The 27,261-nt window shown below is 37.0% G+C and overlaps 5 protein-coding genes across 9 annotated transcripts; 1 reads left to right on the top strand and 4 right to left on the bottom strand.

Moving 5' to 3' along the window:
• Positions 1 to 12: 12 nt before the first annotated feature.
• On the bottom strand, positions 13 to 7,279 carry LOC117926469. Of its 4 annotated transcripts, none has more exons than XM_034845565.1 (8): positions 7,217 to 7,279; positions 6,360 to 6,794; positions 5,410 to 5,730; positions 5,258 to 5,306; positions 4,398 to 4,749; positions 3,236 to 3,305; positions 2,320 to 2,561; positions 13 to 99 (listed from the first exon to the last, which is right to left on the bottom strand). In XM_034845565.1, the coding sequence occupies exons 2-7, from the start codon at positions 6,693 to 6,695 to the stop codon at positions 2,361 to 2,363; spliced, it is 1,329 nt and encodes a 442-aa protein (XP_034701456.1). In that variant the 5' UTR covers positions 6,696 to 6,794; positions 7,217 to 7,279; the 3' UTR covers positions 13 to 99; positions 2,320 to 2,360. The 4 variants fall into 4 exon arrangements, 3 of the variants coding, with proteins under 3 accessions (XP_034701456.1, XP_034701457.1, XP_034701455.1); XM_034845566.1 differs by lacking the exon at positions 13 to 99 and adding an exon at positions 1,816 to 2,182; XR_004653133.1 differs by lacking the exon at positions 13 to 99 and adding an exon at positions 4,224 to 4,312 and having other exon boundaries at positions 2,540 to 2,561.
• Positions 7,280 to 7,391: 112 nt separating this feature from the next.
• LOC117926472 (indole-3-glycerol phosphate synthase, chloroplastic-like) lies at positions 7,392 to 11,746 on the bottom strand. The gene is made up of 10 exons (XM_034845568.1): positions 11,450 to 11,746; positions 10,655 to 10,915; positions 10,383 to 10,559; positions 9,810 to 9,884; positions 9,624 to 9,668; positions 9,345 to 9,509; positions 8,973 to 9,051; positions 8,364 to 8,446; positions 8,163 to 8,231; positions 7,392 to 7,701 (listed from the first exon to the last, which is right to left on the bottom strand). Exons 1-10 carry the CDS (start codon positions 11,600 to 11,602, stop codon positions 7,618 to 7,620), a joined length of 1,191 nt encoding a protein of 396 aa, XP_034701459.1. The 5' UTR covers positions 11,603 to 11,746; the 3' UTR covers positions 7,392 to 7,617.
• A 418-nt stretch (positions 11,747 to 12,164) lies between these two features.
• On the bottom strand, positions 12,165 to 17,203 carry LOC117926471 (ribulose-1,5 bisphosphate carboxylase/oxygenase large subunit N-methyltransferase, chloroplastic). The gene is made up of 12 exons (XM_034845567.1): positions 16,593 to 17,203; positions 15,997 to 16,160; positions 15,788 to 15,871; positions 15,580 to 15,637; positions 15,044 to 15,097; positions 14,501 to 14,572; positions 14,306 to 14,386; positions 13,662 to 13,834; positions 13,238 to 13,340; positions 13,027 to 13,158; positions 12,742 to 12,864; positions 12,165 to 12,465 (listed from the first exon to the last, which is right to left on the bottom strand). Exons 1-12 carry the CDS (start codon positions 17,184 to 17,186, stop codon positions 12,379 to 12,381), a joined length of 1,725 nt encoding a protein of 574 aa, XP_034701458.1. The 5' UTR covers positions 17,187 to 17,203; the 3' UTR covers positions 12,165 to 12,378.
• Positions 17,142 to 20,283, top strand: LOC117926474. The gene is made up of 6 exons (XM_034845570.1): positions 17,142 to 17,529; positions 17,856 to 18,001; positions 18,887 to 19,055; positions 19,419 to 19,517; positions 19,671 to 19,753; positions 19,835 to 20,283. The coding sequence occupies exons 1-6, from the start codon at positions 17,164 to 17,166 to the stop codon at positions 19,965 to 19,967; spliced, it is 996 nt and encodes a 331-aa protein (XP_034701461.1). The 5' UTR covers positions 17,142 to 17,163; the 3' UTR covers positions 19,968 to 20,283.
• Positions 20,149 to 26,962, bottom strand: LOC117926468 (long chain acyl-CoA synthetase 8). Of its 2 annotated transcripts, none has more exons than XM_034845562.1 (12): positions 26,836 to 26,962; positions 25,253 to 25,810; positions 25,070 to 25,150; positions 24,674 to 24,940; positions 24,171 to 24,302; positions 23,917 to 24,090; positions 23,554 to 23,783; positions 22,530 to 22,647; positions 21,686 to 21,817; positions 21,307 to 21,441; positions 21,012 to 21,218; positions 20,149 to 20,436 (listed from the first exon to the last, which is right to left on the bottom strand). In XM_034845562.1, exons 2-12 carry the CDS (start codon positions 25,760 to 25,762, stop codon positions 20,263 to 20,265), a joined length of 2,160 nt encoding a protein of 719 aa, XP_034701453.1. In that variant the 5' UTR covers positions 25,763 to 25,810; positions 26,836 to 26,962; the 3' UTR covers positions 20,149 to 20,262. The 2 variants fall into 2 exon arrangements, with proteins under 2 accessions (XP_034701453.1, XP_034701454.1); XM_034845563.1 differs by lacking the exon at positions 26,836 to 26,962 and adding an exon at positions 26,736 to 26,796.
• Between the last annotated feature and the right edge of the window lie 299 nt (positions 26,963 to 27,261).

The raw sequence follows: 27,261 nt of genomic DNA, 5'->3' as shown, positions 1-27,261 counted from the left end.
AATTCATGGGGGAATTGCTGTGAAGATAGGGTGGAGGTAGATTTTCGAGGTGCCATTTTGTATATACTAAGAGGGAGAAAGATGAAGAGGGGGCAAAACCTGGGAGAGAAAGAGGAAGAGAGAGATTAATGGAAAGTTTTTGTTTGTTTGTTTGTTCCTTCTTTGAAGCTTTACCAAATATGCACAATAATGACATGGATTATGTAGATTGTATTTAAAGATATTTAAATCATAGAATTAAATTAGCGGTGTACTAAATGAGAAGCTAAATCTTTTTAGAAATAATGAAAATGAAAATTTCATTGAGATAATTATTTAATTGCTTCAATAATACAAGAGATTGGACCCTTCCAAACCTTGATAGAAAATTATCCATTTTTCAATCTAAAATTGAGCAAGCCAAATTAGCATTTCTCATTCCCATCCCAAACAATTAAAAGGAAAAACGATCTCCTCTTTTTTTATCAATTAAACAAAGAGAACAATAATGATAATGGTAGTACATGCAACAAAAATAACAATAGAAAAGGTAAACATATCTATAAATTTGGATAAGATGAAACTTAAATTTGGAGTGAGATTTGGGAAAGCGACAATAGCAATGATATAAAAGAGAACAAGAAAATTACATTCAGAATGAGATTTGCAAACTTTAGTGAAAATAATTGAGAGCATTAAGGTAAACATACCTATTCTATAATATCCAACCCCTAGCCCAAGGATGACAAAATTACAATACCCCTAATATTCTAACCAAAATATAGATATATAACATGGAGGTATGATATATAAAAAGGGATAAAAATCATCAAAATCTCCACAAAACATCATTGAAAAACCCTCAAACATATTTAAGGAAAATATCAACATGACTATTGGAACTTACTAGTATTGTTTACGGCGGTAACTTTTGATCTTCAATGGCTAGTTTGACATCCAACAGCCAATTTGTCCTCCAATGACTAGTATGACATTCAATGGCTAGTTTAACCTCTTAATTTGACATCCAACAGCTGATTTTGACGCCCAAATTCATATAAATAAAGCCCCTCTCTTATTCTTCTCTCATTTAACTCTCATTTCTCATGTTTCCCCCATTTGGCTTCCTTGCCTAGTTTTCCTCTTAATTCTTTTCATCTTCCTCTCTCTCTCACCCACTCAAAAAGTTACTAATCTTCTAATCTTAATTGACTGATTATATAACATTTGTTTTTATTATTTTACTTCATTCAATTTATTGCATAACAATCTAGTTATCATATCATATAACATACCATATTAAGATGCATTTTACAAGTTTTACTTCCATATTAATATTTAATATTCACTTTGAAATTCATAATTGTGATTATGGCACATTATATTATTAACCAATCACATTAACTTTATTAGTATATCTTATTTTAGTGAAAAAAAAATGAATTTTAATTTATATGTTATTGATTGTTTCATTATTTATTTCAAAATTTTATCCAAAATTTCATATTTTGAGGTCAAAATCTTTCATATTTTTTATCAACATCAATATCGATATCAATATTTGCATTGATATCTTTTTTGGCCGTTTTGGCGGTGGGTGTATAGGTTTTGTATACCTTGAGTCGCTTTTTTGGCGCCTCTTTTTATATTAGATCTTTTCTTACCTATCAAAAAATATATATATTTGCATTGATATCGACATTTTCACTCTTGGTCTAGCCCCCAAGAAAAGGGGGTCCTTGGAGGGAGCAAGCTAGCTTTGTGGGTCATTGTGCCAAGCAAAAAAGAACAACAAAAGTGGTAGCAAATGCAATAATAACATATGAGTTGACGAGATGACAGGAAGAGGAATAAATTGATTTAGTTTATGGTGAGACATAGGAAACTAACAAGGGTGATAAAACAAAAAAGAAATCAAATTGAGTGTGGTTTTGCAAGTTTAGATGTACTAGGTAAAATTGTAATATATCTAATTATACAAGTGATCTTATATAGTACCCTTAGTCAAAATCCAAGCGCAATTACTCTCAACATGTTGATTGTGGAGTAGGGGAGAGCCAGAGCCTGAGATTTCTCTCACTACTTATACACATAAAAGATACTTCCCTTGTTTCTCTTTCCCTTCATACTTTCCCTGATAAAACATGACTCCTGGATCCAGTGCATGTTGCCAATCCAAGAGGATCAGCGAGAACTCAGACACCTTTTTTGTGTATCCCACAACATGAGCAGAACAAGTATTAAGAGACACAACAGAGAGAATCCAATGAACACGTGCTAACTTGATTGGAAGTACCATATTACAGCAGTTGTTAAACCAAACAGAAAATGAGCAATTACCTCAATGCAGGAACGTTTGGTTAAGACAAAACTTGAAATGTTTAATCTTTCACTTGCAGCTTGCAGCTCGCAGCTGAGCCAAACAGCTCAGAATTTTCTTCCTCCAAAGCTAGGTGATTTTTCATTTTCTCTTGACTGTTTTTGAATTCCATGAATGAATCCCTGAGCTGCTTAGCTCTCTGGTATTCATCACTACTCGAATGGACAATCTTTAACCCAATGCCTCTTCTAATATTTCTATTCTGCAAATTGTATATGTCAAAATTAGTGACTGATGAAATAGAGGTTGAGGTCGACCATTGAGACTAATGCAAAACCCAATTAAGTGGTGACCAGAAATATTTAATTGAAAAAGTGTTAGAATAAAAAGAATGGAATTTGTTTAGCATAGACATTAAAAGAGTTTTCTGGAGGAGCCAATAACATTTTATCTTCATCCAGGCCAGTCAGTGGCAGAGGCAAAGGCAAAATAGAACAAATTTATTATAATTATTTTTTGGGGGGGGAGGTGAGCTAGGGGCAATTGTCTATCTGAAATGAAAATTTAGCTTCATGATTAGGCCTTTTTTGCCTTTAGATCAGAGAGCCTGGGTTCAAACATAACTTGAAGTAACATATTGTTTCATTTTTTCAGGGGGGGCACTTGCCCCATCTGGGCACATGCTGGCTCTGCAAGTGAGGCCAGTCCTGAAGAGCAAATAAGAACACATAGCCAAGGGTAAACATGCTGTCCATTTCATTATACAGCTAATCTAGGACAGTGGTAAACCATGGCCTATGATGATGAGCAACAAGGTAATACCAAAAGATGCAGTACAATGGGAATGCAACAGCACAGCTAGGATTTCCTCTATCAATACAACTTTAACCCTTCACCTACTACAAATTAAGAATAATATAATGATACAGAACTTACCCCAGATCTTGGTAGCAAGAGCCTGGTCAATGTTCCCAATCTTGGTACTTTATCAGTTATCACCCATGGCCTGAAGACAATGAACAAAGTGTTAAATTGATTGGAAAAGCTAAATCATAGGCAGTTTATTATCAGAAGGATCAAAAGTGCAAGTATGAGCCACTTGTAGAAGCTAAAACACTCAACACTGTGGTAGGAGAGTGACATAAGATTCTAAAACCACAACTAATTCGGAAAAATATGTCTTAAATGCTAAACTGAACATATCTACAATTCTCAAACAATAGTGAATTCAGTTCATCTAATATGCATAGCCTAAACCTTCTCCCCAGTACTATAATGAGTAACTAATTTTTTTTCTTAAAATAATCCCTGATACAGAAGTGTACAGCAATGATATAGTGTCTGAGAAAAAGAAACATGGAAGGGCAATATATAACCAACTCTGTCAACTTTAGCTAAAACATCAAGCCCCATATACTTCTATTTCTTTCATCTAGAACTAAACACTTATTTTGTTTTTTGATATGAAGAAAATTTGATGATGGAAAACTATATAAAGAATTTCTATAGCTAGTATAGAAAACGAGGAAAATTTATAATAGGAAAATTATTTCAAGTAAATTTTTCTCAGCTATAATCAAACAGAACAAGAAGGAAACGACAAGTACTCATTAATCTAAGATGAAGCAACAAAAAAGCAAATTGGTTATAAGAAGAGGTAGGTGGCACCTTTAAATTCAAGAAGAGTCATTGAAAAAGTGAAGCAAGCAAGTTACATATACGAGCAGGAAACGGTAATGAATTGTAGAATATGTACAGAAACTGACATGGAGAGCACCAATACATGCATGAGAACAATACACCTCAATCAATAGATTAGCTCAAGAAGTGTTAGTATGATGGACAAAAGAAGATATAACTAATACAAAAGGGTTAAAGTTTTAATGAATTGAAGGGCATCAAAATAAAGCAATCCAAAACATACATCTGGTGAGTGATGAGTACGGCTTCCATTCAATTTGATCAAAAACCAATGTAGATGAGACAATCAATTCCTTGAAAAAACATTAAGCTCTAAACCAACAATTAAAACCCTTCCAAGATTAGAAATAGTAATATTGTGATGCATAAATAAGACACAGGTGCAGCAAACATATACCTTCCTCTTGAGGATATAATGATTTGATTAGGATCACACAAAAAATCCCTTAACTTCTTAAGTTCTTCTTTGTCATTTCCCATGACAACTGCCCATGTATACGACTGTAATAACAAACTCTGATAAATGTACACTTCAGGTGATATATGTATTTTTTCACGTATGAAGCCTGCAATATTTGCTGACGATAATTCTTCCTCCAAATTTTCAATTACTATAACATATTGTCCAAAAAGTTCTTCCATGCTATTGAGAGCATTCCCGAGATTGCCAATTTCTTCGATATTTCTCATAAAAGAACTCCCCACCAGATATTTATCATCAATCACTTTGTGAAGATTGCTAATCCTCCCTGATATTAAGGAAAGGAGGAAGAAAAAATGAGAAAAAATATAGATAATTAAAACTAGGCCATGAAATCTTGTAGCATTGTAATATGATAAAATAATTTCTGCTTGCTGTTTTTGTGTGTAACTAATTGAACTAATTAACAGATATGCATGAATAGGAAAAGCTTTAAAATATAATGATAAATTGCCTAAAAGGAATATAAGGAAAGAGTACATGAGGCTAAATCCAAGGCTTAATATGACCTGCATCACAAGCTAGGTGCCATGCATGTATGATAGAACAAAAAGACCTGTATGAACTGGCCAGCATAAAGAAATGAAAGGTAGAGACCTAGACAATATTAAGGATTTTAAAGGTCAGGATCAGTGAGCCAAAGATATACAATGATGATGTATAAATAATAGGCGGAAGAAGAGAAAAGGAAAAAAATCAAGGAGACGAGCAACCCAAGTTGTCGGGCTTAAAGCTCTCTAGGATTGAAGATTAATTTATCGCATGCAGGAACAAACCTTCAAAAGAACCTCCCTTGTTTTCACACTGCTGCAAATAACGAGTTTCCTACAAACAGGCAGAGGAAGTATAAATGCTACAGTATTATACAAACAAAACCATCTGCAGTTTGGTTCAAACTTTTCACAGCATGTAACAACATATCCTATACCTTGAGTCTCTGTTCACAAAGCGGTGACACACCCGGATTCAAGAAATGGATTCTACTTTGACCTGTATCACCTGCACCTGCTGCAGCATCATGTCTAGAAGTTGAAGCAGGACAAAATGAGGTCTTTCCAATTATCTCCATTGACCTCTCCAGGAAAGAATCCACTTTTGGATCAGTGTCTGCAGTAAATTGGAGGAGGCAAACGTCTGCAGCTCTGCAACATGTCAAATTCCCTGCACTGGGACCATGCAGCCAGTGAAGCAAAAAGTTGCAGCAGCATACCTCTATTCCATTTTCAAATGTGTGATCTTGACGCTCCACCTATCAAACAAACCGAAAATGAAGTCACAAAAGAGGAAATATATCAATTAAAAACAAATACTCAAAACATGAAGTTTTCTCAAAAATAGAAAGTTTGGGCGTCGAACTGCTCAAAATACAAGTTTCATACAACACCAGGCCAAGCAGTTGTCAAATTAGACCAATTACCTCGTTCTTAGAGAACATTTGAGAACGGGGAAAAGAGCTTTCTAATGCTTGACTAGTGTTTTCACTTTTAAGAATCCAGAAAATCATTTCAAGTAATTACAATCACTTCATAGGTGATTATTTCAAAAATCATTTTTTTTTTGGTAATATAATACGTTATTCTTAAACAGAAAATGCAAGATTTAGACCTAATAGACCTATCAGTAATGAAAATGTCGGGCGTTTTCATCAGTACTATCCTTGCAGTGCGGTGAAAGAAATATCACTACCAGCGCAAAGACTCATTTTCTCAAACAAATTTTCAGACAAAAATTGAATCAGCTTTGTAATAAAAAAATCTAGCGAAGAAAACGAAACGATACAGATAAAAGCCTTTCTTTTATTGCTGTGATTTCTCGGCAACCAAACAGGGAATTAGAAGAAGGTCAAAAAGCGAGACAATGCCGAGAGATTGAAACAACCTCTTCGATGATGGCCTCGTAGAATCGGACATCATCGTATCCCGAGCGACAAGCAGCTAAAACCCTCATGCATGGCACAACCTTCTGACACTCGTCGTCCTGAAGCTGCAGAGACGACGGGCGAAACCGCCGCGCGAAACTTTCGAGGTCGTCAAGAGTCGTGAAGTGAGTGGGCTTGAAGACTTCGTGGTCGTCGGAGGATAAGAGGCAGTAGTTGACGGTGAGAGCGTCACCGTTAAGCTCCAACAGCACGTTGTACCAGGCACCGTCGTCGGCCTGGAATTCGAATTTGGAGGGAGGTGGAGCAACAACGGAGCTAGGGTTTGAGGAGGCCATTCTCTCACAGAAGAATAGAAGCCAAGCAAAGGTTCTTTCAGAAAGGGAATTTCAAAGGTTTGGCGCTATTTGGTGCTTGTAAACTGTTAGAGAGAGAGACTGCTGGCAGAGAGTGATAGAAAAAAGAGAGAAGAAAATATAAGCATTAAGTGATTTAAAAAAATTAAATTTTTAATTTTTGATCATATTCTAATTTTTTTTAATAATACCCAACATAATATATATATATCATTTTTCTTCATATTTTTTAGTACTTTCCTACTACCAAATGTAATTTAATCATTTTTTTCACATTATTTTATGGCAAGAAGATTGTTTTTTTAACATATTTTTTTATTTTCTTAAATGCTTTTCAAAAACCAAACGTGAAATGAATTTTTTATTTTTATTTTGGTTTCTTATAATAAATTGGGAAAATAAGAGAAATAGAAAAATTAATATTAATTGCATTCATCTTATGGCTTCATGCCCATTAAAAAAAAGAACTTTTTTTTGGGAAAAAAAAAATTGTTTAATCGGACCTGGCCATGGCCCAAGTATGATATTGATGGGCCGTCCACTGTAAATGAGAATCAAGCCAAGCCCACAACAAGCTAAGACCAACATCAAAACATTCCCACCGTGAAGTCCAGAAATCTGACCCAAATCCTTCTTGCCAAACAATTTGACTAGGAGTAGCCACTACAAATCTCAACATCATTCAAGACCCATGTGTAAACAGCTTAATTTAACCTCATTATCCACTCAACATCTTCATGCTTAAGAATTTTATTGAATACAGTGATCCACTCCAGTGCAGGTTTGGACACAAAACCTTACTGTATAATAAACTCGAAAAGGAGTTAAGGGAAGGAGGATCATATGGCTGTGATACTAGTTAACTTCATCTGCTGCCAGTTACAAGAAGGAGGCTCTCATGAACTCATACAGAGATATCTTTACCGAAAAGTCCAGTTATGCCACTCCTGGGGTCCTTCTGTTTGACAATCGATTCCCCGACCAAAATCTGCAAGGGTGGATTATGAAATGCCCATGTCGTTAGCGTTAGAATCCATTATAAACACAGAGAAGCATAGGTGTATGTGTTTTTAGCTTGTGTAAGCATGCATGGCACGAGATGCAATTTATCCAAATCAGCTTGGCTTGGTTCCACCTCAAAATAAGACTTGCAATGGAATTGGATGGGTCCATGTCAAAAATAACAAACTCAAAATCCACAGAAGACCTAATTATCTTGTTGGGTTTTTAAGAGAAGCACATGTTTGCAGTAAAGATTTCATGCGTGATCTCTTTTTCAAACTGATCATCAGAAGAAAGGGTGATTGTTTCATGGACATGCTCATACAGAAGACCGTATTATCTTGTTAGGTTTTTGATATTGAAATGAGAAATCACTTTCCAGTAAGATTTATGTTTTCCATTCAAAATTAAAAATCTCTTTTCATTTAGCAGAGATAAGAAACTTACTGCTTTAACACCAGCTTCTTGTACATAAGCAACATCTGCAGGAGTAAACAGCCCAGACTCCCCGACAACCTGAAGATCCGGATTTAAAACTAAGTGAAGGGAACATGATGAATTCTTTCCTTCACACAAGAAGCATAGCATGCACAAGCAAATAATGTATACGGTTTACTGGATGATTATGAATAAAAGAAAGTCACTCACAATTATATCTTTTTGACGGATTATTTCACCACGTTCTCCTTCAAGAAGCTTCTTTGTGTTGCTAATATCAACCTCAAATGTTGCTGGTGCACAAAGCAAACACAAAACTCGTCGGTCATTTATAATGATTGAAGCAAGGCATATGGGTGGCAGGTGCAGGCTTTATTTGCTGCCCTGCCCAGCCAGCACAAACCAACAAACCAAACACAACCAAGACCCTCATTTTTTTTTTTATTTCCTGTTGCCTACGTAGCTAAGATGGTAATAGTATCACTCCACAAAGGGAACATACATTCTGCATCCCCTCTAAAGAAGGAACAATCAATCAATTTCTCCTTAGCAATGTGAATGCATCAACTTTCATGCGGAAAATAATCTAATAAAAATCTTCAGCACTTTTGGATTAACAGGAAGCACATTTTGCAAAGTGCTGTGCTTAAAGCAGGAGAAAAGAAGAACTAGTCTTCACCCCGTAAAATTTAGATGAAAAAAACAAATAAATAAGGAGAAGACACAAATTAGAAGCAAAGTAACACACAATCATATATTTAAACAAAAGGCAAGTTTCATACAGTCAGCCATTCTTTATAAAAGCTAGGGTGGCCTTACCAAGGTTACGGTTGTTGATGCCAATAAGTTCAATCCCTTCTATTCCAAGAACACGATCCATTTCTCTCTCATCATGTACCTTGAGGGGATCAAGTACAGAAATGACAACTAGATATAAAATAATCCAGATCAAGAGTGGTTGCAACCACAAGTTTTTCTAAATTTCAATCTAAACTAATAAAAATGGAACGGAACTAGGACTGAAAAAAGATGGGAAAAAGACTAGACCAATTAGAGTCCAAAATTTTAAAAACAAGTATCTAAAACCTTGGCATTAACTAAACAAATATGTTTCATTTCATACATTTTCAGTTTCTGCAGTCATTAGACTCGTTATGGAAATAACAACTAAGACAGAAGTAGCATTCATACCTCAACAAGTGCTGTCAACCCAAGCATCTTGCAAATCTTAGTCATGTATCTGATGTCAAGATCAGGTAAAACAGCAGCAATTAGAAGAATTGCATCTGCCCCTTTGGTTCGAGCATAGTAGATTTGCCATGCATCTACGACAAATTCTTTGCACAGCAGAGGGCACTACATTTGAGCCTTGTGTTAGAAGCACAACTTTAAGAAAACCATTCTATAGAAGCATGTGGATAAATTATAAATAATAGATTGAGGAGTGGAGAACAATTTAGAAGAGCAGACCTTTACTCCGGCATTTCGTATCAACTCCAGATTTTCAAAGCTTCCCTTGAATAACATAAAGCAAAAGAAAATAAAGGTGGTTAGGGAAAAAAACTTACTTCTATATCCAATATCCAACTGCTTACCACCAATAAGGTAATGAAATCTGGTGATATTAAGTCAGAAAGAGAACTGCCAAATTATTACCTTAAAATACTTCTCATCAGTCAAAACACTAAGACAAGCTGCTCCACCTTTCTCATAGGCTCGGGCAATTTCAACCTATCACAACAAATATTAAGAAAAATGACAAACCCACAGGACAATAGAGAAAAGGAGATATAAATGAATTAAGGGGGAAACAACCATCATAGACCCTGGATATGGTAGTCAACTTCTTCTATGAAGCCTTCCAATGGACAGGAATGCTACTGAACTAATCGATGAATTAAATAACATAAATAGAATTCACCACCTCTCAGATGTTATAGAATAAGAGTTGTAGTTTTCAAGATTTGATTCTCCTCTGAGGCTCATTACACTGTAGTTCTAGTTGAGTACTACTAGCCTATCGATTTTTACATGAGTTCCAGTACAGAAAAACAAACTGTCTAAAGATCAAGATACAGAAATCAATCTTCTGGCTGCTAGAGGAATTATACGGAACAATAAACAATACACTGCAACATTTTAAGATGTTGGCATGTTGTAATAGATATGTTCTACAAAACTAATTTAGTCCTGAGCCCACTGATATAGGATGACAAGGAGCATATTTACCGGATCAAAATCCTCTCTCAGGATTCCTCTGCTTGGAGAAGCCTTTTTCACTTCAGCAATTAAACCAGGAAACCCAGTCCGGAGATTGGAAGCCCTGAGAGCTGCAATGAAATCTCTATTGGGAGGGGCATTCTCAAGAGCTTTCTTCAGCATACCGAGAGGCTTTCTCTCTTTCAACTGAAAATCAAAATTCAAGGGCATTAGAGGGCGCACATCAAAATACATCACAAAAAAACAAATAACAAAAGGTTTGAGAAACAGAGAAAGAGAACCTGTGAGACTTCCTTGTCCTTGTTCCATACAATTTCTTCCAAAATGTTACGAGGAGTGTTACCCTCATTCTGTAACCGAAACTCAAAAGGGCCCACATAATGCAATGGTGGACCAGTTGGTGGTCTTCTCCTGATTCTTATACCCTGGGTAGCTGCTATTTCATCTTGGAACCTCCCCACTTCCCACTCCTTAATTTTGAGAGCATTTTCCTGTGAATCACTCAGTGGGGAAACCGTGGCGGATCCATCCTTGGATTCAGACTACAAAAAACCCATCAGAATAAGAATAGATTCTAGTTCCAAAAAAATTGGTTTAACACTCAAACATTGCAGATTCAATAAACTCTTTACTCAATTTACTGAGAGGCCAGCAACTCCAAATCCACAGTATCATTGCTTCACACACCAATGGATTTGGAGTTGAAATCAATTGCCTTCACGCCGACCCAAGGGAAGAAAACCCACAAAAAGGTGAGATTTTCTGAGTTTCTCAGAATTGTAATGCCATTTCTGTCCTGCCAAACGTACACTGAATCTAGACTAGAACCAGTTTCAAACATCGATAAAACCTACCTTGAAGAACATCCATTTGTTTGACTAAAAAACCAAACGAGAAAAAACCATAGCCATCAACTAGAGCATACAAGAAAATGCAGCTGAACAGGAACAACAAAATTGAAAAACAGAATCCAAAAAAACAAAATCAAATCAGAAAGTCAACAAAAAAAAACCCAAATACCCCGCATAAAAATCAACGAGAAAACAACAAAAACCCAAAGGGGTTCAATTGGGAACCTGCTGAGCACGAACACAGGCAACAGAAAGTTTCTTGCTTTTCTGCACTTCCATACGAGTCCCTGAAATCGAGAACTTGGGTTTGTGATTTGGAGCCGAAACGGTCGGAACCAAAACCCTAGGCGTTGCTCTCAATGAAAACAACCCCTCCATTTGCTTCCAATTCTTATTCCAGTGAAGAATAGAAACCCAGAAAATAAAAATGGCGACTGAAAGGGGATTGGGCTGTTATTTAAGGAACGGTGAACAGCTGTCCGTTGGGTTGGTCAGGTATGATTTGATATTTACTTAAATACAGCCCACCTAGGAATTTCATTATTTTCAATAAAATATAGGAGAGATTATTGCTGGTGTCCTTTCAAGAGAAAAATCTGATAAAATCTTCAAGGATGATTTATCATTGCTAATTTTCCTAATTAAAGAGAATTCAAAAGGACACGTGGTAATTTTCAATATAATTGCTGAGATCTTTTTCCATATTCAGAATTATACTCATACATAGTCTGGTATCCTCCTGTTTTCTAATATTCATATTGGTGAGAATCATGTGGGTTTTCATGGAAGAAGTTTCAATTATTCATGTGGCCAAGTGGCGGCTGTTGGTTGGTGAAAACCCACGTGTTTGTCATGGGAAATCGTGTTTTTCGTTTTTTGAGAAAATCTGATTAATTTTGGGCATCCCACTTGATGAAAAAGTATACACTGAAAATGATGCTGGAAACTCAAAGCCATTGTGCAGGAGAACTCGTTTTATTCAAGCCCCAGGAGAAGTTTCTTTAGTGGAACAACAGCTTTATTCATCTTCTGTTATCCTCTGTTTTTATGTAATGTTAAGAACAGGAACACATTTCTATTGAATTAGCTTTCACAGATCCAAGTTCCTTCGTGGGAATCACAAGAGGGTTTTGTTGTCTGAGACCCTGAAAGACTCATTTGAAGAGCTTCCTGAAGCCATCGAAGATTCTGAGAGCTCTCAGTTCACCACTTCTTATGTCTCTTAATCTCCTCCTGAGTATCTGGTAACAATTCACATAAGCATAATCAGATGGAGAACTGTGTACCATAATGTGGAGTACTGTGATTGCTAGCCATACAATCTGAAAAGCACTAAAGGGAGAGAAGCCATAATACTAGTAAACTGTATGCAGAAGCAGACTATTGATGAAATTTCGGATTCCCCGGCAGGGAACCTAAAGTTGGAGGTAGTTGAGTAATGGTTGTATGATGTGTGGCAGAAGCTCAGAGAAATAATCAACCAGCAAACACAAAAGAGATGTATGATGTATCCTTACATATTGGGTGCGGAATAGTATCCTCCGCTCACTGGTACACAAATCTACAGCTAGCTGTTTTAAAAACGCTCTTCTGTTTAGCTGCTTTGGAGATGTTACATCCAAATCCATAGACCCACTTTCCTGAAGGGTTAAGGGAGGAAGAATTATAAGTTCAAATTCTCAGTATGATTTGAGAACATGGTAGTTGAAGCAAGTTGGCTAATTGGATCTGACTTCATGCCAGTAAATCAACAAAAACAAATTGCAGGTTTAAATAACTTCTTACAAGAGAAATTCCTTTACCTGCAGGAACTTGCTGTACTTTGATATGCTTGCTTCACAACTATCCAGTATAAATTGCAGTGCTTGTTCCTCTAGTTCAGGATACCTGATATCCTTTTTGGATGTAGTTTTATTTGATGCCACAGCAGCAATCTGGAATGAAGATCTGTGAGATACCTCATAAGATATCAAAAAACCAAATTTCACAGTAAGAAGTTAATTACTGTCAAACCTCTTCAAAATGTTGGCTCATACTTGGGGGGCTGACTACTAAATAAGCATAGGCCATTAACTCCAAAGGCCAACCAGTGATCTGTATAGGGAAACATTGAGATCTGCCAGAAAAGAGAATAAACAGAAAATATCATTTTTCAAAAGAGGGAGGTGCATATTATATATTCATATATGAGGATTCAACATTCTCAGGGGGTAATGATGGGTAACCAGGCCATTGAATCTTGTCTGAAAATTCAGTAAAATTAGGAATAAGATGAAACAACTTGAGAATTCTACCATACTCTTGCCAAAGCTATACAGTTTTTTTATGATTTAATAGAATATGAGTTCAAAATGGTTCAATGACCAAATATAAATCTAACACTGCTGAAAACCAACTTAAGAAGACTCCATTAAGGGATCAACTATCAGTCACTCACGTTGACAATCCATGCTTCTTCATAGCTTCCGACTTCTCCTTATAACATTTATCAGATTTCTTAAGTGACAACAGCAACTCAACTTTATCATTAGGGTTGGTGCCTTCCCTTGGAACGAATCCATATGATAGCAACAACTCTCCATTAGATTTCTTGCCATATGATATAAAAACCTGCATATAAAGTGATGTAACCAGAGGGTTTACAGTTGGTCAAATACTGTCAATGATAATACAAATGCTAAAGATTCACAATCAACAGGGACTAGTCAATTTGGACAAATTTTCTTTTCTGCAAGTCAAAGAAGAAAAAAATGAAGATATATAGCCTCTATTCTATACCATACCATACCAAAGTGCAAATACATTTGGCTTCAAGGGGTTCTTGCCTGCAGTTAGCTGCAGCAACTTGGAACTTTTGCATGTACTCCATGAAGATTCATACATCAATTATACAAATAGCCAAAAAAAAGTCTTCTTCAGAAAACCTCTTAATTTTCCTAGAGATTCTCTAAAGACGTGTATGCATATAAAACAGCAGAAACATTCTGGAAATTTTTTCTGTATTGCCTTCTGAGAAGAAACCTTTGAAATTTGTAATGTCTTGTTTAGTTGAAATCCTGAGAATAATAATATTTTCTTTACCTGTTCACTTGGCTGATATGTCCGGTCAGTTGTAAAGACAACTCCCTGTGATGATTTGTCATAATCCAAAAAAGTTTCAACCTGGAACAGTTTAATTAAAAAAGGGTACATAGTTAGAGTTTAAATTACATATCTTAATGTAAAAAGGAGAAAATGCTTCTAACAACAGATATCCTGAAAGGAGATAATGGATACCTCACAACTATGATTCAGCATATCTGCCCAGGGAACCAAGGCAATCTTTTCATCCATTGAGGGCAAACGAACCTATTTAAGGAAAAAGTCATCAGTATTACATGTTCTTAGAAGCAATTATTTGTTTCAAAGGTCCATTTTGAACACCCAAATTTAAGCTTCAAAGAAAATGAGGATGGGAGTTATCAAATGAGAGAGAAGTTGGATAACAATCAAGGATTGCCATATTCATTTTTTACCTCAATATATCTAGAGATAAATTTAATTGCTTTCCTTAAAACTAATTAAATAAGGGATTCTAGAATGATCCTTTTTCTAGCTCCATGGTTAAGCATGTGGGAAATGTTCTCAAGGTCAAGGGTGCAAGGATTAGTACAAGGAGTAAAGCAGATTGCAAGGGATTTTAGGATTTCAATATACTGTGGCATTTTTTAAACATTGGGGTGATGACTTCATTTGGATAACAAATTTTTACAGTTGGTGTGGTTACATTTATATAAATGCAAAAGACTGATCATGAAACTACTAAAGAAGTCTACTCACCAATCGTGAGAAAAGAATGCCAAATGACCATTTGAAAGTCTCCATATTGAATACCTGTAAGTTAAATATTGCAAAATAAAACAAAATGATTGATACATATAGGCATTATCCGAACTTGCTGAATAGGATGAACAACATATCATGCATACTGGACCAAAAGCTAAGGAAGATTTTATACAAATCTCATGGGCAAATTTAAGGACCAAAAAGAAAAGAAAAGATCCACAGGTGGAATTTAAGAAAGGAAGAAATATAAGAAGGAATAAGGATCAACTAATTTATAATATTTGTCATAGAGACATTCTTACTTCTGACTTTTGGTGAGATTAGGGCGATCTATGAAGGAGCTACCTTGTCTTGTAAGGACAGCTCCAAAAGTGGGCAATGTAAACCCAAAACTTTATCAGGAAGTAAAAAACACTAGGAATTTCTAAAGTATCAATTTTGAGTCCTTGACTAGGTCAAGAAGATTGGAGTTTTTTGTCCTAACTTGCTCAAGTGTTAAGAGCCATTGTCATGTAATATAAAATAAGTACCTCTTCAGGAAATAAATGGGGATGCTTGGAAAATATCCTGAGCCTTAAATCATTGTATCTGCAAGATGTTGAAATCCGTTTTCAACAATTACTAAGTTATGAGACCACATCCACAGCATAACATAAGCTTTGCAATCATCAGAATAGCACAAACATGGAAACCACAAGGCTTAAAAAATGCAAACAAAATGAGGAGAACAAACCATACGTTCCAGTAACATCATTAATCCTTTCAATTGCACGCTCTCTTATCTGCGAGGCTTCTAAATACTTATCTAGTTCAGCACGTGTCCTGAAATGATATAGAAACGCTGTAGGGAAAAGAACTGAGAGTAGACCCTTTCCATGATAAGACAAGAAAAACTCCTGAAATGTCCTGCCAACTTGACCCCAAGCAGTGAAGGACCAAAAGCTTACCAGTATAGAAGTGAATAGGGCTGCCGAGGCAAGGCAGAGATATAATTGCTCCATCTTGAAGATTGCATGAGGCTTGCTTCACCAATGAGGTAGGTTGCCAGCAATGGCCAATCTGGTACTGAACTCCGTTTCAACACTTCACCAGCCTCTGTGCAGCTCCACTCCTGGCATTACAATACCAAACCCCATAAATAAATTTGAAACTATTGTTACAATTTTCTTAGACTTGTTTAGTGCATGGAATTGCCTTCAATTTGGAACACCATCTCTGTGGAATTCAGTTTGTTTCACTAGGGAATGGTTTCTGTGGATGTAGGACTGCAAAATTTAAATTGAATGCCAAACCTATTTGCATATGAAGCAACCAAACTGTGGACCTTGAATTGGGACCTTTAATTAAGGAATTTAGATTGCAGAAACTTGAGAAGAGAGCATAAAAACCCTATTCAATTCACTCAATACCACTCTTCCTTTCACTCTACAAAAGGTAGATTTCTACCAAAAATATATGACGCAATTGGCAGTGTGACATTGCAGAATCCACGTTCATAAATTTTCCCAAGAAGAAACACAGCAATTTTGCTAGAAAAACTGACCGAGTCTGCAGTAATGACGAGTGAGGGAGGCACAAAGAGCAGTTTCTCCCCCTTCCTGATGTTCTTGAGAGCAACTAACCCCCTCTCCCCGACTTCAACTCTTTCAATACCCATTTTCTGGGGCGGGAGGCCCGAGTCCGACAACCATTTCTGCAGCAAGGCTGCGTTTTCCAACGAATCCACCCCGCAGCCCCAGGGGATCTTCTGGGTCACGGAGGTTTTGGTGGTGTCGGTGGTGGATATTGAGCACCGAATTGGGTGTCTCCGGGGGATGGGCTTAGAGTGACGAGATGGGGTTTGAGAGAAAGAAGGAGGGAGTGTGAGTGTCAGAGCTGTGTGGAACATTCTATAAGCTTCGGCCATGGATGCCACTGTGGAGAGAAAGAGAGCTCTTAAAATCTTATCTGCTTGAAGCCCAATGCAAGATAGTGCAGGGAGAGGATTTTTTTCCAAATTCCAACTACTTTTGGTGGTTTTGACCGTTGCTGAAACGACACCGTTTAGATGGGCCACCAGTGACCACTCTGTATATATCAATATTGTGTGAATTTCACCATACCCTTGGCCCAGCATGTTGGCCAGCACCACCCTCATCTCCTGCAACTTCTCTGCTCTCCCATTCCTTTCTCTCAAAACCCGCAACCCCAACTCCAGAATCTCATTTATCAGAACCCCAAACCTAAACCCAAACCCTCCAATTCTCAGCAAACCCAAACACCCAATTTCTACATTTCAGAGAAGGGGTGGCCTTCAAATCTGTCAGAGCTCCTTCAACACTCAGAATCCAGAAGACCCAGCTGCTGAAAAAGGAGCTAAATCGGAGAGTGAGAACGGAGATGGTGGGGATGGAGGAGACTGGACAACATCGGCTCTGCTTTTCGTGTTGTGGGTTGGACTCATCTACTATGTTTTCAACCTCACTCCTGACCAGACTCCGGTACCATGGACTGCAACCATTTCATACTATAGAGAAGTGCTTTTGTTTTGCTTTTGTGTTTGTTTAATTTGATGGGATATGGTTTTCTTCTTCTTCTTCTTGTGCTTATTCATTAATTTGGAAAATCCTGATGAGCACTAGGGCTAGAAACCCATTTCAAATTCTAGTCATACTTCTATGGTACCAGTTATTTTATATGGGACACATTGAGGTATAATTGATGGAGGAAATGAATATACCTGCTCCATATGTTATTTTTCGTTTTTCTTCCCCACAATTTGATCACTCTAAGAAGACTGTAACACGCTGTTTTGTGCCTCTGTCAGTCAAGGGATGTGTATTTCTTGAAAAAGCTGCTGAACTTGAAGGGAGATGATGGGTTCAGGATGAATGATGTGCTTGTGTCTCTGTGGTACATCATGGGTTTGTGGCCCTTGGTGTATAGCATGCTACTGCTTCCAACCGGTAGAAGGTACCTTCCGCACACTGATCATTAATCCCATGACCCCCTAATCTGTTGATTGATACATGTTTTCTCTAGCAAAATGATAGGGTCAGTTTAGAATGGGCTTTATTTTGGACTGCAATTGTGTAAGGGCAACAGCCAAAGAAGCAAGCCGAGTACTTGTTGTCCAACTACCTTCTTGTGGAAAGGTTCTTTATAAATGAAAATATCAGTTTTGAAGAAAAGAATGATTGGATTTTACGAGTACTTATTATGAATAAGAAATTACTAGATTTCTCTTTGTGTCACATTTGAAATTCCATATATATTTGTGTAGGAGGATATTCATATATGAGTGAAATATTCAAAATTCTATATGATATTTATACCGGAGGATAATCAGATATGAGCAAAATATCGGACCCCTTCTTCAATATCAGTGCCCCAACCTATGGATATTTGATATTTCAATGGAAATGTTGAAAATATCATGGATATTTTCATTTTTGGTCATGAAGCATAGGACACTTTATTCAGGAAATTGTTATTGAAAACAGTTTTATTTTCCTTAAAATAAAATAAAAAAGTTTTGTAACTCAAAAAACACATTTTACAAACTTGGCAAAAAATAATTTATTGTGAAAACAGATAATTTTTAGCACAAAGTTTAAGTGTTTTGAATTATATTTTAAATAATAATTAAAAATATAAAAAATACTTCTAAAAATTGCATTCTATATTTAGTGTATGATACTTTCACTTTTCGTACAAATTTATTCCAAAAATAATTAATAAAGATTTTTTAAACGCTTACCAAAAACTACTTTTTTACAACTGTTCTTAAAAACATTCATATGAATGTCTGTTGAAGTTATGGAGTTGTATACCTGATTCCAATCCTAATATCTGCAGCTCAAAAAGCAAAGTCCCTGTCTGGCCATTCCTGACATTTTCATTTTTCGGGGGCGTATATGCTCTTCTTCCTTACTTTGTCCTTTGGCGTCCACCACCACCTCCAGTTGAAGAAACCGAGCTCAGAAGATGGCCATTAAATTTTCTCGAATCCAAAATAACTGCTGGGGTAAGAAACTGTTCACTGAAAATGGAACTGTCTCCCTTGTTAGACCCTTTTTAAGTAATTATTACTTGTAACACCATAAAGCACATCATACCTGAGAAGACACCCTCATGTCAACATTCAATATGATGCTTGAGATTCTGTTTAATTACTTCTAGCCATTTCACAGTTGAATTGATTTGAAAAGCAAATAGGTTGCCTATTCAATGCCTTTTGGGGAAAGATCTGAACTATACTAGGGGCTGTTAAGAAAAGACCTGTTGAAACTAGGGGCTCCAACACTATACTATATCATGAATCATGAATCTGTCTCTGAAATAGATTTCTCTACTTGAGAAAATGCAAGTTAACGCCATTACACATCAGATATCGCTGGCTGCAGGACTAGGAATTATAATTTATGCAGGACTAGCTAGCGGGGACGACTGGAAGGAGTTTTACCAGTACTACAGGGAAAGCAAATTTGTAAGTATTGTCAAGGTTTAATCATTCAGCAGATTTGAGGTCTAGTGTATATTTTCTTCATCGATAGGCTTGTTTGTGTATGTGCATGATTTGATAAATGGAGTGATTTTGCAATCAACTGAAACTTACCCAAATTGAACTGCTATATGGTAGATTCATATCACGAGCCTTGATTTCACTCTGCTGTCTGCATTCGCTCCTTTCTGGGTGTACAATGATATGACTGCTCGAAAATGGTAAGTTACCAGAACCAAGTGCATAATACTTACATAAATTTAGCAAATCTTTGGCACGATATTCACTTAGTCTCTTTGCAGGTATGACAAAGGTTCTTGGCTTCTTCCCTTATCACTGGTTCCATTCTTGGGTCCTGCTTTGTATCTTCTCCTCCGGCCATCATTGTCTGCAATGCCTGTTTCACTGAGCCCAAGTTCATCCGAGCAAAAATGAACTTCGTATTTGCAGACCAGTGTGCAGCACAGTGAAGGAATCAAGGCTCCCATTCCCACCACGAGAAGGGTGCGATTGAAGTTGATCAGGAAAATTTTGAAATCCCATTGTTAAACTTGTATCAAACACAGATTTAGAGTGAACCAACTAGCATTGAAAAACAAGCTTCAACGAGAGGCAATGGTACAAGCATACAAATAAGTCATTTTATGGGAAAGGAAGTACTTCAGTGTGACAAATATCAGTTTTCAGAGAAATACTAAAGTAAATAAAGGTGGCAAAACTCATCAAGCCATTACATGCTTCGTTCATACAACTTTACAAGGTCATCCTTGAACTTGGTCTTAATTTGTTCCCTCTTTAATTTGAGAGCAGCAGTAACTAACCCAGACTCGGGTGTCCATTGCTCTGCCACCAACTTGATCTTTGCAGGGGTTTCAAACTTGTCGAGTTTTGCTGCTTTTGCCACCTGCATGGACATAAGTGTGATAAAGAATTTGCAGAATCACAAAACAGCACTCGGCAACAAACTTACTGAATCAGAAAACAATGTGCTTATGTTATATTTTTCAGCATACATTATAATCATCACCCTTGATATCCTTTACAAATTACACCTGGAAAAACCATTAAGAATTATCCAATAGACATGAAAATTGTTTTCCCATAAAGGACCTGTCTATATCAAAAGATAGGAAGAAGTATGTTTCACCAACTCCACGCTACAGGTGAGAGTTGTATCACTCTGGTGGTAAATAATAAATATGGATGCTGATGCATTTCAACTAATGGCATGATACAAGTGAACTAGACCAGCCCATCAAGGGCATAAAACGGAAACAATTTTCTGCCAAAACAATCTTATCTTTTTTACTCTGGACAATAGCAGAACTATAGTTGTCAGTATAGGTCCACATGCCCTCCTCTAAAAACAGTAATGGGGGTTCAACGTCTCTGAAATCTATGTTAAAAAGGGATGAAAACTCTGGACTCATGATGCTGTTTCCAGAACACATCCCCATGGTTCAGTGAAAATGGACTAACCTTGGAAAGGGATTGTTGAACTTCACCAACTGTTTCTTCTTTGTTACACAACTCAGAAAAATCTTTGTATTTGATGCCAGCTGCTTCAGCCCACTTCTCGAGGACCTGATGTGAAGGGACCACCAGAGCTACACAATAATTGTGCAAGGGATCTGCGTATGCCATTATGTTATCCACATAGTTACTTCCCATCAGTGCTGCCTCAACCTGCAAAGCATGGACAAACATAAAGAGTGACTTCCAAAAAGGGAGGGGTATCCTCAATCAAGAAGTACTAGTCAAATCCAGTACAAACCTTCCCAAGGGAGATATATTCTCCATGCTGTAGTTTAACAATATCCTTCTTCCTGTCAATTATTTCAAGGCAACCATTAGGTTGAAACTGTCCAATGTCACCAGTATAAAACCAGCGCATGCCCCTCTCATCAACCTGTGGCAGATGATATGTCACCAACGCAGCTATTCACAAGTTGAAGTGTTGCACTATAAGAAAGTATATATGTATTGTGTATGTATATATACATACACACACATCTATATATATATATATATAAATACACAAAAAGTAAATACAAATGCCCATACACACACATATATATATATATATAAATACACAAAAAGTAAATACAAATGCCAACACAGGCACCTATCCACAAAAAGAAGTTACTTATTACCTTGTACGCCTCCTTTGTTTTTTCTTCATTGTTAAAGTAGCCAGCAGTTATACTATACCCCCCGACTACAACCTCTCCTCGGGGCATTGGTTTGTCAGATGTCTTATACCCACCTTCTTCCCAAGAAACAAGCTGCAATGTCAAACCAAACATGTCCATTGAGAAAAATGGTTCTCAATCCTCGAATTATTCTAACTGGAAACACTACTGTGCTTGAATGCGTACAAAAACTAAAAATGCTGATAGCATAGATTCCAAGTGTATTTTCTTCTTTTATATATATATAATCAATTAAATTAAACAAAAGCATCAGTGTAGCTTTCAAAATATATAACTTCTTTTTTTCGTTTTGATAAGTTTTCAAAATATATAACTTCTGTTTAATGCACCTGATAAACACCAAAATGTTTTTTGTTTTTAAGATATTCATGAATATAGCAGGAACCATAAAAACAATTTTTAGGTTTCACTTGTTTTACAAAAAAGTAGTAGGGGGTGATTTCAGAGTTCCATCATAAAGAAATATATAGGAATTTGTAAAATAAAAAATATTTTTCCCATTTTGCGATATATACAAGCACATGATTGTGCGTGTAATGGAACTGAGTAACCTAATCTACATAACGTACAATTTTTGTTCAGTGAAGTTGCTAAAAGCTGTTGATTTCCTTGAAATTATCAAGTTTTCATCAAACCGGAACCACTTACAAAGGAAATAATAGGCAATCCAAGTCCACTCATTCAGAGGTACCAAAAGACAATCATAATCTTCTTTAAGAAATTTACAGTTATCTGATAGTGAAACGCAGTCATCTTTTTCATCATAATTAGCACCATGGCATACCTTGATATAGGCACAAGGAAGGGGCGGTCCAACATGCCCCACATTTGGGTCATCTGGCTCTGTAAAAGTAGCTCCAGCACATGTTTCTGTCAAACCATATCCTTGACCGATAGGAGCCCTAAGAGCATTCATACAGAATATAAACCACATACCCATTGTTAGAGGTAGACAATTACCTAGTATAGGTCTAAACTTCTAGATAGCTTCCATCACACTGAACCATAAAATAATGCTCCTTTTAGATACAAATTCATGAGTCTTTGTCAAGTGACCATTTACATTTAATTATTAACTAGCATGGCACCCAGAAAAATCATGTCAGAGACAGACATCCTAAAATAGTTCAGAGACCACATGGCCTGACAGCATAATTTGTCACAAGCTTTGCTTTTTCTTTTTCCTTTTTTTTTTTTTTTTGCAGGCGGGGGGGGGGGGGGGGGGGGGGGAGAAGTAACAAGTTATCAATTTAATTACCCCAAGTAGAAATGTTAGACAAAACCTTTTAGGAAAATTAGTTGTCTAACATGGTATCAAAGCCTCATTTGGTGGGAGGTCATGTATTTGAACCTCACCCCATGTTTATTTCCCCACTTTATGAAGCCCAAAAGAGGCTGTTTGTGGTTTGTTTGTTTGCAGACCTGTGTGGTATCAGGTCGCACATGAGGGAGAGTGTTGGAATACATGATATACATTATAAGCCCAAATCCTACAAGCTTAAACTTTTAGGAAAATAGATTGTCTAACAAAAATATCTTTTCATAAAATTTTCTAGAAATGTCTACATTCAATCATTTCCATTTTTATAAGGCTCTACCAAAATCGAGAACAATTAGAATCATTTTGACTATTGAGCTCCTCCAATGCACATCTTACTCTTAAATTTAGCCTGAAACTTAAACCTTTCACCATCATTATCAATAGGAACCCCATCCCAACATCCACATTAATATAAACAAAAAAAGAAGAAAACAGAAAAAATCTTCCAACTACCAAGCTAATTCAGATGACAGAACCATTAGGAGCCCCCATGCAGATGTTGATAAACCGTTGTGTATCTCCAGATAAAGGAGCTCCACCACAGAGCATGAATCGGATGTGTCCCCCAAGTAAAGAGCGGATCTTTTTGAAAACAATGGCATCCCAGAAAACTCTCTCCAGTCCCCAAGCTCCAAAACAACTTCCTTCTACAGCTGCCAGTCGTCGCTTATATCCAATGTTGAAAAGTTTCTTTGCTAAACCTCCCTTGGCCTCAACCTGTAGCATGAGAAAATAATTAGGTAAGAGTGGAACTAATAGTTTATCTACTTTCCTCAAACCTACAGAGATGCATCAAACACCAAGCCACAAAACCAACTATGAGAACAAATTATGTCGATGCGGATCAAACCTGTTTCAGAACTCCATCTCGAACACGATCTAAAATAGCTGGAACTGTTGCCATGAGAGTGGGCTTCAACATAGAAGCGTCTCCTTTTGTTCCTTTCTGAATTTTATTAGACGTGTCTGTCAAAGTCAAGGCTGAACCATAACCAATTGCACAACCCGCAGACATCATCACAGTCTGGAAACCATAATATATTTACACTTATTAGAGTAATTGTCACTACTGCAGGAAACCAGAAGAATTCAATGGAACTGTACCTCAGCTGCCAGTTCAAAAACATGAGCTAGAGGCAGGTATGCCAAGTAAATATCTTTGCTACCCAGTTCTGGTATCACTGTCATAACTGCTGCTGCGGTAGCTACAATATTCCCATGAGTCATCATAACTCCCTAGATTGTCACACATAGCACCATGTTAAGAGTACAATTACCAATGCAACATTCATGTAAGCAAATATTCACAAGTCAGCAGTGGCCTAGAAGCATCAATGTGAGCATATACATTAAAACTCACAAAGATGTAGTTATTAAGATAATCATGTTTCCTTTTCAGTTCAATGAAATTCCAATGACAGCTGCATAAGCATATACTCAACACATCTGATGCCCTTTTATTTGGGCATTGGTAGACATGAGTGTAAGTTCATAGTTGCTCAACACAAGGCCAATTAGCAAGCTCACAATGTTTTATATTTGAGTTGATGCTTGGAATATGTAAATAACTAATATGCAAGACACTGAAACTAAAATCTAGAACAAACCTTTGGCAGACCGGTACTGCCGCTTGTATACATGACAACAGCAATGTCAGTCTTGGAAGGCAGTCTTGGATGAACAGGATTTTCTTTCCCAAGTTTCTCAACTTCAGAAAAAGTTGAGACTGTCCAATTGCTCATATCTCCAGAGAAGTCAGAATCACTTGCGGCATTATCAAAGTAAATAACATTTTTTATCATTTCCAAGCGTGAACTTATCGAAGCCAACTTTTTCAGTTGCTTAGAATCACAGATCAAGGTCGATATTTGGGTCTGTAAAAAAGGAGTGAAGATTATCCATGATCTGAGTTATAGTGTCCAAAATGCAATTATTCATGTGTTAAGATCTAAATCCTATCTAAATTAATATTATAAAAATAGACATGAAAATGATATTCCCACCTCATTCAGTGAGTGGATAAGTGCATCCTCCCCCAGGGAAGCGTAGATGGTAACAATGGTGATATTCTGCCGGAAGCACCCCTGATTTTAGAAACACATAAGGGTAGCATTATGTCTGCATTCACATGTTTAAACCACATAGCAGAGAAAAGTACTAAAAAAGATCACAATCAGTAAGGCTACCTGAAAGGCAATGAGCCATTCTGCCTGAGTGTCAGAAAAAATGGCAACATGGCTATCTACATTATGGCCTAATTTAATAAGTCCAGATGCAAAGTTGCAAGCACGGTTAAAAATCTCTTCATATGTTTCCCATTGATACTCTCCCAAGTGTACCTTCTCAAACTTCTTTCCATCACCAGCTGTGATAAATTCCCTATTGATTAGCTTTCTTGTTCCAAGAAATGGATCTCGTGAATGCTTTCCACAAGATTGCTCGAATAGAGCGGCAATAGTTGTTGCTCCTTCCCAAGGAACTTCAACCAGTTCAGTATATCTACTGTTGCGCATTGCAAAGCCCAGCTCATCACCAACTTCTACTGGAACCCCTCTTTGTTTCACCTTTTTCTTTCCCACCAGAATTATGGAAAACAATGAAGGCACAAGTACGCCAAAGACGACTGCACCAACAACCCCATATACTAGGTTTTCCAGAATTGATGGGTTTGAAAAGCCTCCCTCAGAATCCCCCATCGTATATTTTTATATGACTATATATACCATTCGTTTTCAAAACAGGACCTGAAATCACAAAGAAATATTATTAGTGACATGATCAGAAATTCAATGTGGAATTTTCCAGTGTTAAAAAGCGTGATTGATGCAAAGAAACAACCAAAAGCTTTTACATGGATGCGAAAATTACATCAAATCATACCAGCATCAACAATAACATTCTATCCAGAACCAAAATACATCAAAAGCATAATTGTCAATAGGATTTGAAGATAGAGTGAGCAATTACAATTCAAATGATAAAAAATAATCGTGACACATAGGTGATACAGAGCATCGCTACAGCAGGGTCATAGCATCTTCAATATGCAAAATGTGAATATACTAATGCTAAAAAAACACTGAAACTCTCATTAGAGAAATAGAAGGAATCTGAGAGCTTCTGCAATTGCCTTCCCTTAGCAGGCCCTGATATTTACTCAAAAGTCCCAATAAGAATCAAAATCTAGGAAAGGTATATTGGAGTTGACAACGTAATAAAAGAAAATTAATATAATAATCGACTCTCTTGGCCTTCATTTTTAGATCAAAACGACTTTATGCAAATTAATATTGAGCTCGGTCGCCTCTTCTTTTTCTTCCCCTAATAACACGTGATATAAAGAGAACAAATGATCATCTTCCTCACATTTTTCATGACACAAAACTCCAATTTTACTCGGTAATTCAATGATCGTCACAAAAGTATGAAACTCCAGAACAATCAGAAACTACAGTCCTACACAAACCCTAATTCGTCGATTGCAACAAACGACGAACCAGCGACCAAATCCAGATGCAAGCAAGGGCATCTCCTTCATGTACGATGAATTCAATTTACAGCAAGCTCAAGATCAAGCTACCATAAACCACATATCAAACTCCATGAACACGCGATCAAGCAACCGCAAAGTTCAGTCAAATGAGAAATTCATGGACAAACACAACCAACCTAGACTAGAAAAACGGAGCCGATCACCCCAAGAAAGATAAATATTCAGTTTTCTCGGGAAAATTCCGGTTCCAGAGAGGAAGAAGAGCCTTTCGCTTACCTGCGAAGGATGAATCGCTTTAGCTCTTTCGTAAAAGCAGAGAGAATCGATGTATAAAACGAGTGAAGAAGAAGCTAGAGAAGCGTGGCTCTGAACCGAGTGTTCAAGAAGGGGAGTGAGGATTTTGCCCTATGGGTGTCAAAAAAACTGCGAAAATGCCACTCACATTTAATGGGCTTTGGAGTTGATGCCAAATCTGAGATGAGGGGTAGTTTGGGGATACTCGCGCCTTTTTCAACTGTAGAGATGATTCCCCCGGATTTATCGTGGGCCTCTGTGTCCGGTCAGTGGAATGCCACGTGGCTAGAATGGGGAAGGGGAATTATGGCGTGGCGTGCTGAGGAAGGAGGGGTGCATCGTAAGGGGTGGGGTGGGTGGCATGCTAGATTTCTGATGTCCCATGCGAGGCACACACCTCTATAGCGG

This window comes from Vitis riparia, chromosome 12 (genome assembly GCF_004353265.1).
Source record: "Vitis riparia cultivar Riparia Gloire de Montpellier isolate 1030 chromosome 12, EGFV_Vit.rip_1.0, whole genome shotgun sequence".
Classification (NCBI taxonomy): domain Eukaryota; kingdom Viridiplantae; phylum Streptophyta; class Magnoliopsida; order Vitales; family Vitaceae; genus Vitis; species Vitis riparia.
This window is presented reverse-complemented; position numbering and strand designations above follow the sequence as displayed.

What these genes read in the sequence shown, in the direction of transcription:
- LOC117926469 (XM_034845565.1), bottom strand. Translation starts at nt 6,695, where the DNA reads ATGGCCTCCTCAAACCCTAGCTCCGTTGTTGCTCCACCTCCCTCCAAA. An exon ending in TTTGTGAACAGAGACTCAAG is followed by an intron (nt 5,307 to 5,409) that starts GTATAGGATATG and finishes GCCTGTTTGTAG; the next exon opens with GAAACTCGTTATTTGCAGCA. An exon ending in TCTTGCTACCAAGATCTGGG is followed by an intron (nt 2,562 to 3,235) that starts GTAAGTTCTGTA and finishes TACAATTTGCAG; the next exon opens with AATAGAAATATTAGAAGAGG.
- LOC117926472 (XM_034845568.1), bottom strand. Translation starts at nt 11,602, where the DNA reads ATGGAGGGGTTGTTTTCATTGAGAGCAACGCCTAGGGTTTTGGTTCCG. An exon ending in TGAGAGAGGATTTTGATCCG is followed by an intron (nt 9,885 to 10,382) that starts GTAAATATGCTC and finishes TTGTTGTGATAG; the next exon opens with GTTGAAATTGCCCGAGCCTA. An exon ending in TCCGTCAAAAAGATATAATT is followed by an intron (nt 8,232 to 8,363) that starts GTGAGTGACTTT and finishes CCGGATCTTCAG; the next exon opens with GTTGTCGGGGAGTCTGGGCT.
- LOC117926474 (XM_034845570.1), top strand. Translation starts at nt 17,164, where the DNA reads ATGTTGGCCAGCACCACCCTCATCTCCTGCAACTTCTCTGCTCTCCCA. An exon ending in TCACTCCTGACCAGACTCCG is followed by an intron (nt 17,530 to 17,855) that starts GTACCATGGACT and finishes TGCCTCTGTCAG; the next exon opens with TCAAGGGATGTGTATTTCTT. An exon ending in GATATGACTGCTCGAAAATG is followed by an intron (nt 19,754 to 19,834) that starts GTAAGTTACCAG and finishes GTCTCTTTGCAG; the next exon opens with GTATGACAAAGGTTCTTGGC.
- LOC117926471 (XM_034845567.1), bottom strand. Translation starts at nt 17,186, where the DNA reads ATGAGGGTGGTGCTGGCCAACATGCTGGGCCAAGGGTATGGTGAAATT. An exon ending in CCCTATTCACTTCTATACTG is followed by an intron (nt 15,872 to 15,996) that starts GTAAGCTTTTGG and finishes ATATCATTTCAG; the next exon opens with GACACGTGCTGAACTAGATA. An exon ending in GCATTCTTTTCTCACGATTG is followed by an intron (nt 14,573 to 15,043) that starts GTGAGTAGACTT and finishes TTCCTTAAATAG; the next exon opens with GTTCGTTTGCCCTCAATGGA.
- LOC117926468 (XM_034845562.1), bottom strand. Translation starts at nt 25,762, where the DNA reads ATGGGGGATTCTGAGGGAGGCTTTTCAAACCCATCAATTCTGGAAAAC. An exon ending in TTCCTTGTGCCTATATCAAG is followed by an intron (nt 21,818 to 22,529) that starts GTATGCCATGGT and finishes TTGACATTGCAG; the next exon opens with CTTGTTTCTTGGGAAGAAGG. An exon ending in AAACAAAGGAGGCGTACAAG is followed by an intron (nt 21,442 to 21,685) that starts GTAATAAGTAAC and finishes CATCTGCCACAG; the next exon opens with GTTGATGAGAGGGGCATGCG.